Source organism: Oryzias melastigma, linkage group LG2 (assembly GCF_002922805.2).
Source record: "Oryzias melastigma strain HK-1 linkage group LG2, ASM292280v2, whole genome shotgun sequence".
Taxonomy (NCBI): Eukaryota; Metazoa; Chordata; class Actinopteri; order Beloniformes; family Adrianichthyidae; genus Oryzias; species Oryzias melastigma.
In genome coordinates this window covers 16,755,806-16,773,710 of record NC_050513.1, presented here as the reverse complement: position 1 = coordinate 16,773,710, position 17,905 = coordinate 16,755,806, and the positions used below count along the sequence as shown (strand labels likewise).

The 17,905-nt window shown below is 39.9% G+C and overlaps 1 protein-coding gene across 1 annotated transcript; it reads right to left on the bottom strand.

The window, feature by feature from the left end:
- Window positions 1-4,976: 4,976 nt before the first annotated feature.
- LOC112156792 (NLR family CARD domain-containing protein 3-like) lies at window positions 4,977-8,906 on the bottom strand. The gene is made up of 4 exons (XM_024289157.2): window positions 8,845-8,906; window positions 8,507-8,623; window positions 6,899-7,109; window positions 4,977-6,731 (listed from the first exon to the last, which is right to left on the bottom strand). The coding sequence occupies exons 1-4, from the start codon at window positions 8,904-8,906 to the stop codon at window positions 4,977-4,979; spliced, it is 2,145 nt and encodes a 714-aa protein (XP_024144925.2).
- Window positions 8,907-17,905: the final 8,999 nt, after the last annotated feature.

The window sequence follows — 17,905 nt, the reverse complement described above, 5'->3', positions numbered from 1 at the left end:
TGGTTCTTTTGTTGAAGAAAATAGAAACGTTTTTCATTAAAAAAGCACACTTTTCTGACTGTGATACACATAAATCAAAGCAAAACAGTCAAACTTTATTGAAGTTATTCCCAAAAATTTGAAGAATAGAACGTATCACTCCACCAGGCTCATGACTACACAATCCTCCAACAATCAATCAAGCGCTAAAGCTTCATAGTCACACCAAAACCTTTAGACAGAATTCCATATACAACCGAACTCAAGGTCAGTAACCACAATCGGGATTCACACACGCCGGATTAGAAAGAAGACTGTTTCAAAAGTTTTAATTGTGCTATATGGTCTCAAAAAAATAGCTCTGAATTATTTCTACATTGCTAAGTTTATGAATTTCCGTCAAAAACTATATATAAAAAAACCCTGTATATAGTCGTTTTTTTTTTAAGTACTGCCGACATTAAACTATCTAATAAAACATTTGCTGCATTGAGATGATCTGTCTTTTATTTTGAAAGGGAGTCATGTCAAAAGTTATAATCGATATTATATTTAGAAAAAAATGCTTTATTCTTGTAATGTTTGTGCTTTATTCATGCACAAAAACAATAATTGGTTGAATTTTATCATAACAGTAAAAATAAAATAAGTTCAAAGTAGTGTCTGTGGCTCCCACTTAGTTGTGGTTTGTGAGAAATCAACTTGATTGGCCCTTTAAATGATGAAGGCTGCAGACCCTTGCCCTAAACCACAACAAAAAACAAGTTAAAGAAACACATTTTAAAAATCAGCATTACAGAGTCATTGTCAATAGAATATAACAGATTTTGTAAGCTACAGCCCATATATTTACAAAAATATCAAATTATGTTGTGTGTTCATCACAGGGTTTTGGCAGCGTCTCACTTCCTCCACCTTCCTCTTTGAGGAAGTAGAAGCTCCTCCTCTTCTTCAGCTGGAAGAACACCATCATCCAGCTGCAGCTTGTCCAGGGTGATGTCACAGACCATGTGGCCTAATGGACAAGGTGTCTGACTTCAGATCAGAAGATTGAGAGATCAAGCCCCTTCATGGTTATGTCATTCATAGATTGTCATTTCTCTCGAAATATAAGGCTTTATTGGAGTTTCTGTGGATTAAAATTGTGTTCATTAAGAAAATGTGGTACAATAACTGCATTTATAAGGAACATAAATCGGTTTATGTGGAGATTATCTGTCTTATAATAAATTGAAAGTTTTAGTGTTAAAACAGGTTTTCTAAAAAAGGTTGAAGTCGCCAGTGCCCACGTGTTGGAGGGACTTAATGAGATGGCACTAGGGGCGGAGCTTGAACACACACAACTTCATGCAACACGAACTCTGGCTAAGTGGGTGGAAAGTTTGGATTTCTGGTTTTTTTAATGTTTTTTTTTTTTTTTTAACATTCCCTCCTACAAGAACCACTTTTTCATCCTCATTTTACTTTCTTTGACAAAAATTACAAATGAAACAATATATTAAAAAAATAATTTATTTTAACATTTCTTTTAAAAAATGGCTCAAACACACAGTACAACTAAATACAAGCATTAACAATGTTTGCAGAAGATAAAGCAGCTTCTTTGGGAACTACTGTTAGCTTGACCATCTCTTAGAGAAAATCATGCCTCACACTCAACAGAGTGCCTCTGTTTCAGGTGTTGAAGCAAATTTGTCAAATTTCTACTTGTGGTTGCTACAACCTTAAAATAGATTTAAAAGACTAAAAAATATTTTTTTTTGCAACAAAAGTAGCTCTCATGATTAAAAATAATTTAGGAAACACAGATTTTTATTCAACTCCAATGAAAATTGTGTAACAGTAAAGGTGATCTCTGATCAGTTCATGCCGCAGCTCTGACACTGTTCTCCACTTCCTCTGATCCCTGTTCACCACCTCCCTGGACCACTGTCCAGTCACAACACCTCTGTAGACCATCCGGAAGAACAGAGGCTTAAGTCTCACCATCTGTAAAAATCAGAAAATTACTCAGATGGGGTGTCTCATGATCCTGGTGAGTCAGTCAGTGATGCAGCACAGCAGCAGAAAGAGCAGCAGGAGCTTCAGTTCTGTTCAGAGCAGCAGCTTCCTGTCATCTTCACCTGTTGGAGCTTCTGCTGCTCTGATTGGCTGACTGTTGTCCTGAAGTCTGTCATCATTCTCCTCAGAGCTTCATTGAGAAGCTGCAGCTTCACAGGAAACTCTGAATCTTTGCTCTCAGACTAACTTTAGGACCAAACATCTGGAAGCAGCTGGACTGACTCCAACCCTCTACTGACCTCAGAGTCTGCAGATTGAAGTTTGGACTCTCCACCAGACCCTGGAGCTGCTGAACATCTGGAAATTCTAGGTTGTTCCCTCTCAGGTCCAGTTCTGTCAGGTGGGACGGGTTGGACTTCAGAGCTGTGACCAGAGCAGCACAGCTGATCTTTGACAAACCACAGTGGATCAACCTGAATCCAGACAGAAAATTGAATTTAAAGACATCGTTCATATTTTTCATCCTTCTAAAGAGTTCAGAGCTGAAGAAAGTTTGGAAAAAGTCTAGGTGAAGTAGATGATGAAACAACAGCAGCAGATCAGAAGAGTCCAGAAGAAGCAGAGAAGAACATTCTGGAACACTCGGGACAACATGCATCAGCTTCAATAAAGAAGTCCAGATCAGCCACAGGCTGATGTTTGACTCTGTTTGTTTGACTTTGTGCAGAAACTAATGTTTCTGTACAATCAGCAGAAAAAGTCCACATCCTCTTCCTGCTCAGTCATCTCCAAACTGAATCATGGGAGAATTTCAGCACCATGATGCTGGAAATTCTTCTTCCCAGTTTTCAGGAGATGCTCTTCCAGTCCTTCTCAACTGCAGCCCTTCAAGACAGAGACTTTCAGCTCCAACAGATCAAAGCAGAGAGAAGAAGGAAGTGATGAAGAAGTGTCAGCAGCAAATGTTAGAGACTGATCACTGATCAATGGATGTGAGCAGATGTTTGTGGATGAAAAGGTGAGGATCTTTGTGGAGAATGCAAGCACGTCTTTATTTCTGTCTTTGTTTTTAATTATAAAGTGCTTCGAGCTACACAAGTATGTGAAGGACTTTTTTATAAATACAATTTTAATCGATTTGATTTGGACAAAAGTTAAGCCACAAAGAAGAGCTGATAGCTGCAAGCAAAACTTTCTAGAGCACAAATATCAGCAGACAGCTTTACAACAAGGAGCTGCATAAAGAAAAGAAGAAGTTCTTCTACAGATCTTTGAAGAGAACAAGCAGCTGCAGGAAGATGCTGCAGCAGATCAGATTCAGAATGTAGACATTTCTGCACACTGATTCATGAAGATAATTTCTGTCAGATAATCAAACTATGGCAGCAACACAGATGCAGCAAATTCAATTCAAGCTTTCTCCCACATGAAGAACTGTCCCTGAATATCAAATCTCTGATTATAAAGTCACAACAAGCAAAAAGCTCCCTGCTCCTGCTGTAATTGGAATGAGTCTGAATTTCCAGAAAACATCAACCTTCATTCATATGAGATCTGTTTGATTATCAGGAAGCAGTTCTCTTCATATCTGCAATGAAGAGGATGAAGAAGAGGAAACATCTGCAGACCTTTTTGGGAAAAGAAAATATTAGTTTTGAAGGAAGCTGACATCAGAAAGGAAGAGGATGGAAAGAAACATTCAAGCATGAGATGAGAAGATCTGACACATGAGAAGAAAACAGTTTTCAGCATGAAGATGGTCAGCATGCAGCAGGAGAACATCCGCCTCATTTCTGCAGTTCAGTGTCAACACAACATTGATCTGAATCCAACTGAAACATGGAGTCTGACCTCAGAGTCTTTAGTCTGCAGTCTGGACTCTCCAGAAAACCACACAGGTGAAGAAATCCTGAATCTTGCAGATTCTTGTTAAAGCTCATGTTCAGTTCTGTCAGATTGGTTGGGTTGTTCTTCAGAGCTGAGCCCAGAGCTTCACAGCTGATCTTTGACAAACTGCAGATCTCCAACCTGAAAGCAGACAGTAAAGAGTGGTCAGGAGTGTCTAGTTTATTGTTGAGTCTGTCTCTGAATGATCTCACAAACCCATGACAATGTACTTGTCGACATTTTTGTAGTGCTCTTCAAAATACATAAACCCGATCTCTCAACAACATCTGTGTCTTCCATGATGTATCAATGACGCTAAAATTTTTGACATAGCTCCTTCCACAAGCAAGAATTTTAACAAAAATGAGAAGTTTTTATTTTCCCTTGGCGCAACAGTCATCCATTGCGGGCGACAGTGGCTCAGGCGGTAGAGCGGGTTGGCCAATGATCGAAGGATAGGCGGTTCGATTCCAGCTCCCGCCAGCCAAATGTCGTTGTGTCCCTGGGCAAGGCACTTAACCCTACTTGCCTCCAGTGTGGCTCCACTGGTGTGTGAATGCGTATGAATGTTCTGGTGATGGTCAGAGGGGCCGTAGGGGCATACTGGCAGCCACGCCTCTGTCAGCCTGCCCCAGGGCAGCTGTGGCTACAGTAGTAGCTTACCGTCACCAAGTATGAATGAGGTGTGAATGAATAATGGATGCACAATGTAAGCGCTTTGAGTGTCTTGAAAAGCGCCGATAAATCTAATCCATTATTATCATCCACTGTTTCTTATTTATTGATGTCCAACACTTTCTCCAAACAGAATCTGGAACAAATAGTTGAATGAAAGCTGACCTGAGAGCCTCCAGTTTACAGTGTGGACTCTTTAGTCCAACAGAAAGAAGCTCCACTCCTGAATCCTGCAGGTCGTTGTAACTCAGATCCAGATCTCGGAGTCTGGAGGACGGAGAGCTGAGAACTGAAGACAGAACTGCACAGCTTCTCTTTGACAATTTACAGCCACTCAGTCTAAAGAAAAAAAACAAAGACAGACATCAAATATTGAACCTTTGTTTTTACACTCAAATTCATTTGTTCACTAAATGGGATTTTCCTGAGAGTTCTTACAGAGCTTTTTTAGAGGCTTTGATTACTGGCAGCATCCTCAGAAGAGCCTCCTCTGAAGCAGAGTATTTGAGCAGGTCAAACACTTCCAGGTCTTCTTCTGATGATAATAAGATGAAGACCAGAGCAGACCACTGAGCAGGAGACAGTTTGTCTGTGGAGAGACGTCTTGACCTCAGGAACTGTTGGATCTCCTCCACTAGAGAACCATCGTTCAGTTCATTCAGACAGTGGAACAGGTTGATGCTTTTCTCTGCAGACAGATCCTCACTGATCTTCTTCTTGATGAACTGGACTGTTTCCTGATTGGTCTGTGAGCTACTTCCTGTCTGAGTCAGCAGACCTTGAAGAAGACTCTGATTCGTCTGCAGTGAAAGACCCAGGAGGAAGCGGAGGAACAAGTCCAGGTGTCCGTTTGGACTCTGTAAGGCCTTCTTTACAGCACTCTGATAGAACTGGACTAGTCTTCTTTGTTTTTGTTTAAACATCTTGATTTTTCTCTGTTGTTTTTCCATGAGGTTTAGCCGAGAGGAGATGAAGGTCAGGTGGACATGAAGAGCAGCCAGAAACTCCTGAACACTCAGATGGATGAAGCAGAACACCTTGTCCTGGTACAGGCCTCTCTCCTCTCTAAAGATCTGTGTGAACACTCCTGAGTACACTGAGGCTGCTCTGATATCAATGCCACACTCTGTCAGGTCGGATTCATAGAAGATCAGGTTTCCTTTCTGCAGCTGCTCAAAAGCCAGTTTTCCCAGAGACTCCATCATCTTCCTGCTCTCTGGACTCCAGTGAGGATCTGTCTCAGCTCCTCCATCATACTTGACCTTCTTGACTTTGGCCTGAACCACCAGGAAGTGGATGTACATCTCAGTCAGGCTCTTGGGCAGCTCTTCTCCCTCTCTGCTCTTCAGCAGATCCTCCAGAACTGTAGCAGTGATCCAGCAGAAGACTGGGATGTGGCACATGATGTGGAGGCTTCGGGATCTCTTGATGTGGGAGATGATCCTGCTGGCCTGCTCTTCATCTCTGAATCTCTTCCTGAAGTACTCCTCCTTCTGTGGATCATTGAACCCTCTGACCTCTGTCACCATGTCAACACACTCAGCAGGGATCTGATTGGCTGCTGCAGGTCGTGTGGTTATCCAGAGGCGAGCAGAGGGAAGCAGGTTCCCCCTGATGAGGTTTGTCAGCAGATCACCCACTGAGGTGGACTTTCTAGGGTCATTTAGGATCCGAGTCTTGTGGAAGTCCAGAGGAAGTCGACACTCATCCAGACCATCAAAGATGAAGACGACCTGGAAGTCTTCAAAGCTGCAGATTCCTGCTTCTTTGGTTTCAGGGAAGAAGTGATGAACAAGTTCCACCAAGCTGAACTTCTCCTCTTTCAGCACATTCAGCTCTCTGAAAGTGAATGGAAATGTGAAGTGGATGTTCTGGTTGGCTTTGCCTTCAGCCCAGTCCAGAGTGAACTTCTGTGTTAAGACTGTTTTCCCGATGCCAGCCACTCCCTTTGTCATCACGGTTCTGATTGGTTCTTGTCTTCCAGCTGGGAGTTGAAAGAGCTCTTCTTGTCTGATGCTGGTTTCTGCTCTGTCTGCTTTCCTGGATGCTGCTTCAATCTGTCTGACCTCATGTTCTTCATTCAGCTCTCCAGTTCCTCCCTCTGTGATGTAGAGCTCTGTGTAGATCTCATTCAGAAGGGTTGGGTTTCCTGCTTTAGCGATTCCCTCAAACACACACTGGAACTTCTTCTTCAGACCAGATTGGACTTTATGTCGACAAACTGCAGCAGCAGATCCTGAATGAAGACAACAAACAGAGTAAATAAACTCTCTGCAGCCTGAATGATGAGGGTTTGAATCCATGTGGTTCCATGTGTTGAGACATCAGTAAATCTTCATTTATCAGCAGCTGAAACCTTCAGAGAAATCCTCTTACTGCTCTGCAGTCGATCAGCCAGCTCCTCCTGCTTCATTCTCCTCAGGAAGTTCTCTGTGATCTTCATCAGTGACTCTCTGCTGCTCCTCTGCTCTTCATCTTCACCCTCCAGATCCTCCCCATCCTCCCTCGGACTCAGAATCTTCTGGATCTTCTTCAGCTCCTTCTTCACAAAAGTGACAATGTTGTCCTCCAGCAGCTGCAACAGAATTCTAGATGAATGAGCCAATCAGAGTGAAGTCATGGAGCCAAACATCAGCTCCATGTTGGACACACTGACAATCCACTGGTCTCCAAAGTGCAGCATGGAGATGACTGTGGACAGAATGATGGAAAAGCAGTTGTTGTTCATGTACAGACCAGAAAGATGGAATCCAGCTGTGTTTGATGCTGCTGGACAGACGGACCACTGGGAGTCTCTGAGCTCTGCTGGTCCACTCTGTGGAGAATCAGAACCATCAGGGAGGTTTTCAAACTAAACTAACTGGAAACACCTCAGTCCAAATTCACTTGAAAGTAAAATGACCCAAATTTTTGCTCTGCGGCTAGATTTAATATTCTAGGGCTGGGTATTGGTTATAATCTCCAGAAACAATTCGATTGGATTTGATTGGATTCACAAGAGCCTGAATCGATTTGATTTAGATTTTTTCTGATTCTTTCGATTCTTCAATTCAATTCCATTTTGAGTTTAAACATTTATACACATTTGTTTAGAGATACATTACTCATATATACATTTCATATTTTTTCTTTATTGCAAGTTTTTCTAGGTTATGAACTGAGCAATCAGATGCCTCATTAAAAGCCCTCAAGGCCCCACCTTGAATGTTTGATTGATAGATTCCCTTTCAGTGGAAGGGGTGTGGACTTCAAATAAACTTATTCATGATTGGTAACAGTAGTTGCCCTAGAAATGTGACTGACTCAAACCAATGAGTGTCGACAGGGTCCAAACTGCGGCCATACACCAGTATCACGGAAAAATGGGCTGAGGTGTGCACCCTTTAGCCTCAACAGGAAGTGCAGGCACTAGTGAGCCTTCATTCCAGTGGAGGAGGTGTGCTATGTCCATATGAGGTCATCACAGGCTGTGTCCTCCCAACAGGATCCTGTTCTTTGGTTTTCTCCACATTCAGGATCAGATTGTTGCTGCTGCACCTTCTCTCTGTGATGCTTTGTATCGCCACCTTTGTTGAGACCAACCACCGTAGAGTAATCCGCATATTTAACGATGTGGTTGGTGATATACTTGGTACACCTCAGCGTGGTGGTGTTTGACCTGTTATTCCTTCCTTGCACAAACTGAGGCACAAACTTGCACATTAACCACTTTTTCAAATACTTAGGAACCATTTCTCTCTCATCTGGAAACGGTCAAAAGGACTTAAGAAAAACTCCTGACTGATTTTTTTTATACTTGTGCATTTATCACCTGATTTTAAGGAACTGCTCTCAGGGACTCTCAGAAGACTCAACAGAGAAGATCTCATCACACATGACGCTCCAAGTGACTCTGATCACTACTGAATTATAAATCTATTGATCATCTGAGCTATTATCCAGCCTATAAGTGACAAACACTTACTGTTCCACTCCTGCAATAATGTCTTTAAAGTCAGGATTTTCATCCTCTGAGTCGTCACTCCTGAGGGACACCCAGCTGGATTCAGATTCAGAGTCAGTTTCAAATCTCTGTTGGATCCTGATGGGAAAAGAAAACATTTGTTTTATTACTTTTAAAGACTTAACTTTTATTACTTATAAAGATAAATCAGATTCTGTTCCATATTGAACAACTGATTTGCTGTGAGACAATTTGTTAAAATGCCCCCAAGTGACAATTGTGTAACACATTTGTTTCAATTGAGAAAGCACTTATTCATCATTTATTGAATCCATAACACACTTTAGACAAAAACTTACTCTTCTACTCCTGTACTGCTGTCTTTGAAGTTGAGAGGTAAATCATTAGAGAAGTCACTCATGAAAGACCCCAAGATGGATCCAGATCCAGGTCCAGGTTGGTTCCTGTGAAGAATGGCGGTTGCTGGTGTGAGTGCTGAGCTCTGACATGGAGAAGAGTCCTGGACAGTTAGAGATGTTCATCTCACCTCTGAGCTTTTCTCTGGCTCTCATCTTCCCCACACAGAGTGCTTTTAGAGGGAGGGGCTCCCTCCTGTGTGTCCTCACACTGATCCATGCTGCTGGACACAAACACAAAGACTCACTGTGAAGAAGAAGAAAGTTGGAGCCTCCATCTCCTCCTGCTCGGTCTGCTCTGACATGGAGGAAAAGTCTCAACTTCCTCATTTCCTTATTCAGGAACACCTTAACAGAGCTCCACCTCTCTGAATGTGTTTAAAATAGCCTCCACCCACTGAACCGCTATACATTAACATTCTTCCTTTGGCCAAAATGTATGTGCTATGTTTAGAAAAAGAATGTTGATATGAGATATAAAACACAATCGGTTGTTGGTAAATTTATTGGGTCCATATATTTGCAAATCTGTCTCTGAGAGAGTTGCCGCCTTATCAGCCACAAACCTCACTGTGTCTGGTTCCAGTCCACTACCGAGGAGGTTTTCTTCTGATCATTTAGTCTGGAAAAATGAGATGGACAATCAGCTGCACTTTCATCTGGACAAGTTATCGCCAAACAACAACTGGTCGAGTCAAAATGCTGACAGTGATACCAAGTTCACGAGTCCTGTAAAAAGACAAATGTGGCTTCAAGTAGGGAAAATCAAGCTCATATACTGAAGTTTTTTCTAGTTCACTTTGTGAGAGTGGCCACAAAAGTCAAGAATCACATAAAGGACTTTTATTTAAATTTTTGTCGTTAACTGAAATAGTGAAAATTGTCTGGGTTAAAAAGGAGCCCAAACCATTTTTCTTACTCAACTGTGTTTAAAAATTGGTATCATTATATCATGATTGATTTTTCTAAATATGGAGCAGAAAATGTGATCTTACAGTTCTGCTTTCGCTTTTTAATCAGTTTGTCGGTTTTTATGCAGAAGTAACCCAAGCTGCTCATTTGTTTTTAGACACAACAGCGAACAAAGAGCCTCTCTGTGGTTCGAACCCCTTTGGCGTGAGGAAGCTGAACTGAAGAAGACAGCAGAGTCATCTACAGATGGGCCCGGACCGCCTACATGTCATGTGTGCATTTCCTCCATGCATTCATGAAATCCATCCATCTTCTTGACCGCTTTGTCCCTTTCGGGGTCGCGGGGGTGCCGGAGCCTATCCCGGCTACTGAAGGGCGAAGGCGGGGTACACCCTGGACAGGTCGCCAGTCTGTCGCAGGGCCTCAATCACACACCCATTCACTCTCACATTCACACCTAGGGGCAATTTTAGAGTCACCAATTAACCTATGAAGCATGTTTTTGGACGGTGGGAGGAAGCCGGAGTCCCCGGTGAAAACCCACGCATGCACGGGGAGAACATGCAAACTCCACACAGAAAGGTCCCAGCCGGGAGTCGAACCGGGGCCTTCTCGCTGTGAGGCGAGAGCGCTAACCACTTGCGCCACCGTGCAGCCCGCATTCATGAAATGGGGATTTAAAAAGAGTGTTTGAAAAATCATTTTAATGCTGAGTTCTTCAGAAATGACACGCTCCTTTTCTCAGTTTGTAGAGTAGAAAACTGCTCTGTCTGACCTTTGACCTCAGTGTCCCCAAACATCAACTCCAAAAGAGATGTTGAAACTGCCCAAAAACGTCACCTACTCTGACTTTGATTTGATTGTTACTGTCAAATGCTGAACACATGAAGGCAAAAGCAGGTCAGATCCAGCCTTAGATTTAGCCCCTCCCACTTACCAAGAAACCACCAATCAGGCAGGTTTGTTTGAAGCGACCTTCATTCTGGAGAAGGTCTGCGTGAGTTTGGACACAATTCCACTCCGACCAGAACATCTCTGGAGCTGATGATGGAGGAAAAGGTCCACACATACTTGGAGAGTTCTGCTCACTGTGGATCAGACCCAGTAATCCCACTTTGTTCAGGTGCAGGATAGGAAACTCCTTTGTAAGGAACTTTAAGTTGAGATGTTTGTCCAGCATTCCTCGAGTTGTCCCCCATCACATCTCAGTTTTCTGGCCACTCTGAAATTTGTCCATCCAGCATTTGGTGAAAGACACGCGTAGCTGTCGGAGGAGTTTTTAAGACACAGCAGCTGTTAGTCTGATGGAAACTGAAAGTTCTCCAGACACACTAGTGTGCATATTTGTCATGAAAATCCTGCCTGTGGATTCAGTCACTTTCTATCAGCTCAGTCCTGTTGTTCAACATCAACCATCTGGAGAACATCTGGAACTACATATACTAATGTCTCAGGACAAACTAAGCATCTCTGAACTGTACAAACATCAATGATTGAAGTTGGACTTAAAGCTCATGTCCATGTCTGTACCCATCACTAGTACCTATTATATATTACAATTTATGTGACCAAGATGTCACTGTTTATTCTTTCTGCTACACTGGCTTAAGAAATTCGAGGTTAAATTGATTAATAATTTTCATAGTACCAAGCTTCCTTCCAGTAGGTTCCTTTCAGTACAAACAGAAACATGTCTCATGATTTTGAGAACTGTCAAAACGGTGGAAATTTTGTACCAGGCTTTTTTATTTTCACAGCTCTATTTCCATAAATGTACATCTTAGGTGTCATATAAATTTGGCCGGTGATCATGTTAACAACGGTTGGCACTTGTGTGTTTTGAAGTGGACGCTAACTAAACGTCACTATCAAATTCAGAGTCTGTGATTGTTAACAGTTCAGCGTTGTCGCAATTTTGCACGTCCTAAATGAACACCCGGTTTGTACGTAGACTGAAAACCACCAAAATTCTGGTTGACGTGTGTTTGCAATGGATTGAATGTATTGGTCACAGCAACGTCAATAAACGTTGGAGAATTAGCTAAAAGACTCTTTGGTGAACTGGAAGGAGAAAGAATCAGGATTTTGGAGGAAGTTCTGTCCCTGAAGATCTTCACTTCCTCGTCTGAGCTGACATCCAGATCAAAAGTCTGTCTGCTTATCCATCTCTTTTTTGTCTCTTTTAGAACGTCTTTTTTTTTTATTTATTACTTACTTTGAGTCATTTATTTATATGCTTTAAAGTTTATATTTGTTTTAGTTTTTTGTGTTTTGAAATATATATTTTATATTTTTTGTTGCTTTTTATTTTCTTATTTAATATTATGTTTAGCTATTTATTCATTTGATTTTTTTGTCTTTTAATTTTTTGTCTCTTTTATTTATTTAGTTATTTGCTATTTAAGTTTAGTTTAAAATAAAATACTAAGCTATTTAAAATATTAAAACAGTCAAACTTTCGTTGTAGCAGACAATAAAAAAAATCTTTGTAGTCATCAATGTACCAAACTAACAAGCTGTCACTGCAGAAACTTTTGATTCCTGTTTAAAACTTGTGGAAAAATCCACGAATTAACAAATCTTTTGTGATAACAGAATTTATTTTCATCAGAAGGAAATGGGTTCAAATCTATTATCTCAAATCCTGTTGCATGGTTTTGGTACTTTGTTAAATCTTTTCTTTTTATTTTCACTAAATTACTCAATACAAACTATAAATATTAAATATCAAAATAAATATCAATATCAATAAATATCAATATCAAAAACATCAGTCTGATTCAACTTTTGAGGATAAAGAAAAACTTTTACTCTTTGTCTAAACTAAATTATACATTACAAGAAGAGTCTTTATACCTTAGTTGACTTTCCAACTGACTAAAACATCTTTTTAAATCAAAGTCCAGACTATACACTATTGATTAATCTTTTACAGGAATATGTGAGTCAGATTTAAAAACTGAAGAACTAGATACTGTTTTTAAGAATTTTTCATCATATAAAACTCCTGGTAATAATGGGGTCATAACTAACTTTTATAAATACTTTTGGGAAGATATCATAAGTTTATAGTTTAAAGCACCACTAGAATGTGTAAAGAATCCACAATTTATACCTAGAATGACACAAAGCGTTATCACTTAATTCCAAAGCAAAATAAAGACAAAAGATTCTTGGACAATTTTGATTATTCACACTCCTCAATACAGAATACAAAATACTTTCTGGTTCTTTTATAGCTAGATTATTATTATTTTTTTTAAATTACAATTAAATTAAATTAAATCAACGTCATAATTTCTCCCCACACAATACACACAAAGCACTTTGAATTGTCTCTGTACATGAAATGTGCTATACAAATAAACTTGCCTTGCCTTGCCTTGCCTTGCCTTGCCTTGCCTTGCCTTGCCTACACCTTTATGGAATAAAAGATATGTTCTGTTAAATAGAAACAAATGTTTTCATAAACTTTGTCGGAAAGGGGAGTTAGAGCTATCTCTGATTTAATAGACAAACATAGTAACTATCTAAACTGTGACTTTTTTTTCAAAATGTAAACCGATTTTCTCATTAAAAGAATATGATAGAAAAATTAAATCCTTTCAAATTTATTTAAAAAATATTGACTCAACCAATCATGATACACAAATTTTCTGATAATTTTTAACAATATGTATACCCTTCCCCAATAAAAATAAAATATGTCCTGCAAAATTATGAGATCATGAAAGCAAGAAAAATAAGAAAATTTACTTATCATATCTTGTATGAACAAAAACCAAAATAAATTACATTTAATATAATGTAAATAAAAAATATACCAAAGTGATAAAACCCTGGACTCCATGATCAGAGCATTGATTTGTATTATAAAATATTTTATTCACACCTGTAAATTACTAAAGATGAAACCCCACATACACGGGTTATTGAACTATCTTAAATTATATTCAAGATCCCTACTCCAAAGAAAACATGAACATGTCCCTCTTGACTTGACTTTATTGCCCTCTATTTATCTTTATATTGTTGTTATACAGTTCATTTTAATTGTAATTTATTTCTACTTTGTTTTTTTAGTTGTGTGTTTTTCTTTTGATGATTCAGTATACACATTTCTTTTTATAAATACAAAACATTATTTATGAATACGTTTCTTTTTGACAGTTATCTTACGCCATACAACGGGTACTTCCTATTTGGAACTCGAGGCGGGAGGAGCCACTCAGTCTATTGTCTGTTTATGCTAGCTTGCTAGCAGCGTTAGCTTGTGTTCGGTGAACGGTGGTGTTATGTTCGGACGTTCGTGAGGTTTTTGGAAAGAAAAGTCGATACGTGGTTCGTGTCGGAACTCTCGGCATTTTCCAAAGTGTCGTAAATGAGTGAATACGTGTTGAACGTAAAGACAACGTGGCTGTGATTGTGAGACTAGCAGATGATCGGAGCTGCTGCTGTTCAGAGGACTTTGGTGTTTGTTGGAGCTGAAGATATTTAGCAGCTGCAGGAACCATGTCTTCCCTTCAGTCTCTGAGAGAGTTTATCGGAGAGCGACTATCTGCTGCTGCTGAAGAAATATTCAGACACTGTGAAGGAACCATCGTCCAGTACGAGCAGGAGCTCTGTCGTCAGCGCAGACTGCTGGATATCGCCTGGAAACCACAGCTTCAGCTCCACGGTATAGGTATGTATACATTTTAAATGTATATTAAGTAGTATTTACATATTTTTTGTAAACTGAAAGAAAACAAGTTTTCTGGACTACGTTCAGTCTTTGTTTTAAGCTCCGCGCTCTGTTAACCACGTGAACCACATTATGGCAGGCGAAAGATGTCATAAAACATCAGCGTATAGCCCATTGACTGTATATAAGAACTGGACTGAGCAAACCCCCCTACTTCCGTGTTCCATATAGGAAGTACCACTGGGTTGCAAAAAGACCAAAGTCCCATTGATTTACATTGAGAAACAGGCAGTTATTTCTCAGCCATTTTATATGTCAGAATAATCATTCTTTCTCTGCTGCTTTCTGATTAACTTCATTTTTCGTATCCTTAGTATTTTCCCTTATCGTAAGTTAATAGAGTTAGTAAGGTTAGTAAGGTGTGACGACTCTGATGAAGACGGAAGCTCTCCGTCGAAACATGTCAGATACGAAACAATCGTGTCTGATAACAAAATAATTAAATCAGCTAATAATAATACAGACACTATGAATTTTATCGCATTAAGTTATTAGAGTTATAAATTGACCAATCAGGTGGCTCAACAAGCGTTTGTGGGGTCTGACGTCGAACGTCTGGGGGGTTTGATTGACAGATGACGGGTAGCCAATGGGAGCAGACTTCATCAATGGGTCCGTGAAGACCTTTTAACACCTACTTTACAATTCAACAATGTACCAATCATTGTCCTACTGTTGTTTTCCTCAATGGAATGTACCGATGCAGCAGTTTAAAACAACAAGAGGCGCATGCTGTCGACATTTTTAGATGAGGATTTATTCTGTAGGTTATGTGTTTTGGACTTTTTCTCTGTTTTGATTGTAGCTTATAAATAATAAGTTGCGTATCATACGGAATGGTACAGGTCCTCCATAAAATCACCAACCAAAGTTTATTCTTCGCCGCACTCTTCAAGCTTGCAGCCTGAATTACACACATACGTTTCCTATGAGGAGCACGAGGAGGCCATGACAAACTTGAATGGTTCTTGTCGTATTTTCAAACTGAAAAAAAGATCCAGCTGTTGACTTGTTTGAATGGTTATTGATTTTAAATACCGCTGAACGCGCTTCTCTCGTGCATCTGATCAGACTATAAAAGTGACAAGCTACAGCTGCGCGCACGAGGGGGGGCCGCATGCTGCTCTGCGGCGGCGTCCCCTAAATGCTCCTTTTAGTTCAACAAAAAGGAATAAATGTAAGTAAATCCAAAAGGATCGCTGGCAGAATCAAATGTTGGGATGTACAATTCTCCCAAGCCGGTGACTCACAGCGACTCAGACCAATCGCTGTCGATGGGTTGCAGACGTTTGTTAAATGGCGGTAACAATATCAGGAAGTGATAGTGAAAGCGGTGGCCTACTTTCACGAGGAGTGGAGGTAATGCATTTCCAATGGAGGACCTCATTGCTCGAGAAGTCCACATTTATTATTAGACTGTCTATGGTATAGCCACCAAAAACACGTTGTTACACGCGATTTAAAGGGGCCCTACCATGAAAATTCTACTTTTTGAGGTTTTAAAGGGGCCCTACCATGATTTTCTTCAGCCTTTCAGAGTAAAATATATCCCTATATATGGTCATATATCACATTGGGAACACTAAAAAACAAATTATTAGTCATTTTTGAGGACCGTTTTAATACTCGGAAGTAAAACGACTCGATTTCTGAGCCTCTGCCTTTCGCTCTTTGTTGGTCCCGCCCATTTCACACTGTCATCCTTGAACCCGCCTCCTCAGCCTCTTCACCTTGATCAAAATTTGTAAATAAAACCACGGGACTAAAGATCTCTTCAGTCAAGATAAAGATGGAGGACCTGCGGTCTGCAAAATCTTGTCAGGATTTTTCAGTTTTTCAAACTTTTTATTTTGCTGATGGATTTTGAGTGCATTAAGGTTACTGGAGACGCAACAGGTATGCACGCTAAAAAACATTCAGTAGAATCAATGTGGATTGCATTAAAAGTTGTTTTATTGAGCATGAATTCATCCAACCACATTTTAATGAGTTTACTTGTCTCATCGTTGTGGTTTTATTGCATTGTTTTTAAGAGAATTCTGTTGAAACTACAATAGAGTTTAATGCGATAAAATTCATAGTGTCTGTAGTATTCATGATTGTTCTGATTATTTTGTTATCACAATCGTGTGTCTGATAATAAAATAATCAGAACAGTTACAATAGAGCTTTCACGGCAGCAGCCTGTGTGCGCCTGTGAGCCCCGGACAAATGTAGAGCATTAGATTGTCATGTTAGCCAGAAGGAAATAATTGGTCAAACTGTTTACTTGTTAGAACGTTTATATAAACACCACTGAAAAACGTTTAGCTTGCTTTTCGGTCTCGTTACGTGGCACGCGCGCCAGGTGTTGCTGTGACGTCATTTTAATAGCTCTAATGTAGTTCCAACAGAATTCTATTAAAAACAATACCATAACACCACAATGACGAGACACAGAAATTCATTAAAATGTGGTCAGATGAATTTGTGCCTAATAAATTTGTTTTTAATCTGATCCACCTTGATTCTAGTGACAATATACATGTCGCAAACACATATTAGTGTGTGTACCTGTAGCTGTAGCGTTCCCAGTAACCGTCATACAGGATTCCTCCATGGTATCAAAGCTGCAGTAAAAACTGTTGAACCTGACCTTCATACAGACACTCAAAATCCATCAGCAAAATACAAAGTTGAATAAGTGAAAAATCCTGGCAAGCTTTTTCATCGCATCCTTTTTTTTCTTCTGTTTTGACCCGCCCCATATAGCTGCTGACCAATGGCTGAAGAGATTTTTAGTCACATGGTTTATTTTGCGACGTTTGGTCACGCTGAGGAGGCTCGGGGATGCAGGCTAAAGGATGACATAGTGAAATGGGCGGGACCGACAAGAAGCGATATGCGGAGGCTCAGAAATGTAGTCGTTTTACATCCAGGTTTTAAAACTGTCCACAAAAATGAATCATATTTCTTGAATAACCTGTTTTTTAGTGTTCCAAAGTTAATATATGATCATATATATGAATATAGTTTACTCTGAAAGGCTGAAGAAATTCATGGTATGGCCCGTTTAAAGTAGCACTTATTCATTCATGTCTTGTGTTGTCCCAAGACAGACATAAAAAAAGTCAAACATTTTTTCCTATTAGCATGCACGCAAACCACTCTTTAAATGTTTTTGCACTTCCAAAATATTTTTATTTGAACCAGTAGCTTAAAAAATAAAAAATGTAAAAGGTAGATACCTCCTAGACTGAGGTATTAGCGCCATCTTTGGTCATAATGCACTTCTAGTGCAATTATTTCTGCTAATAAAGGTGCATACCTTATTACAAAATCATGGCATGTGGTTAGGAATATTTTTAA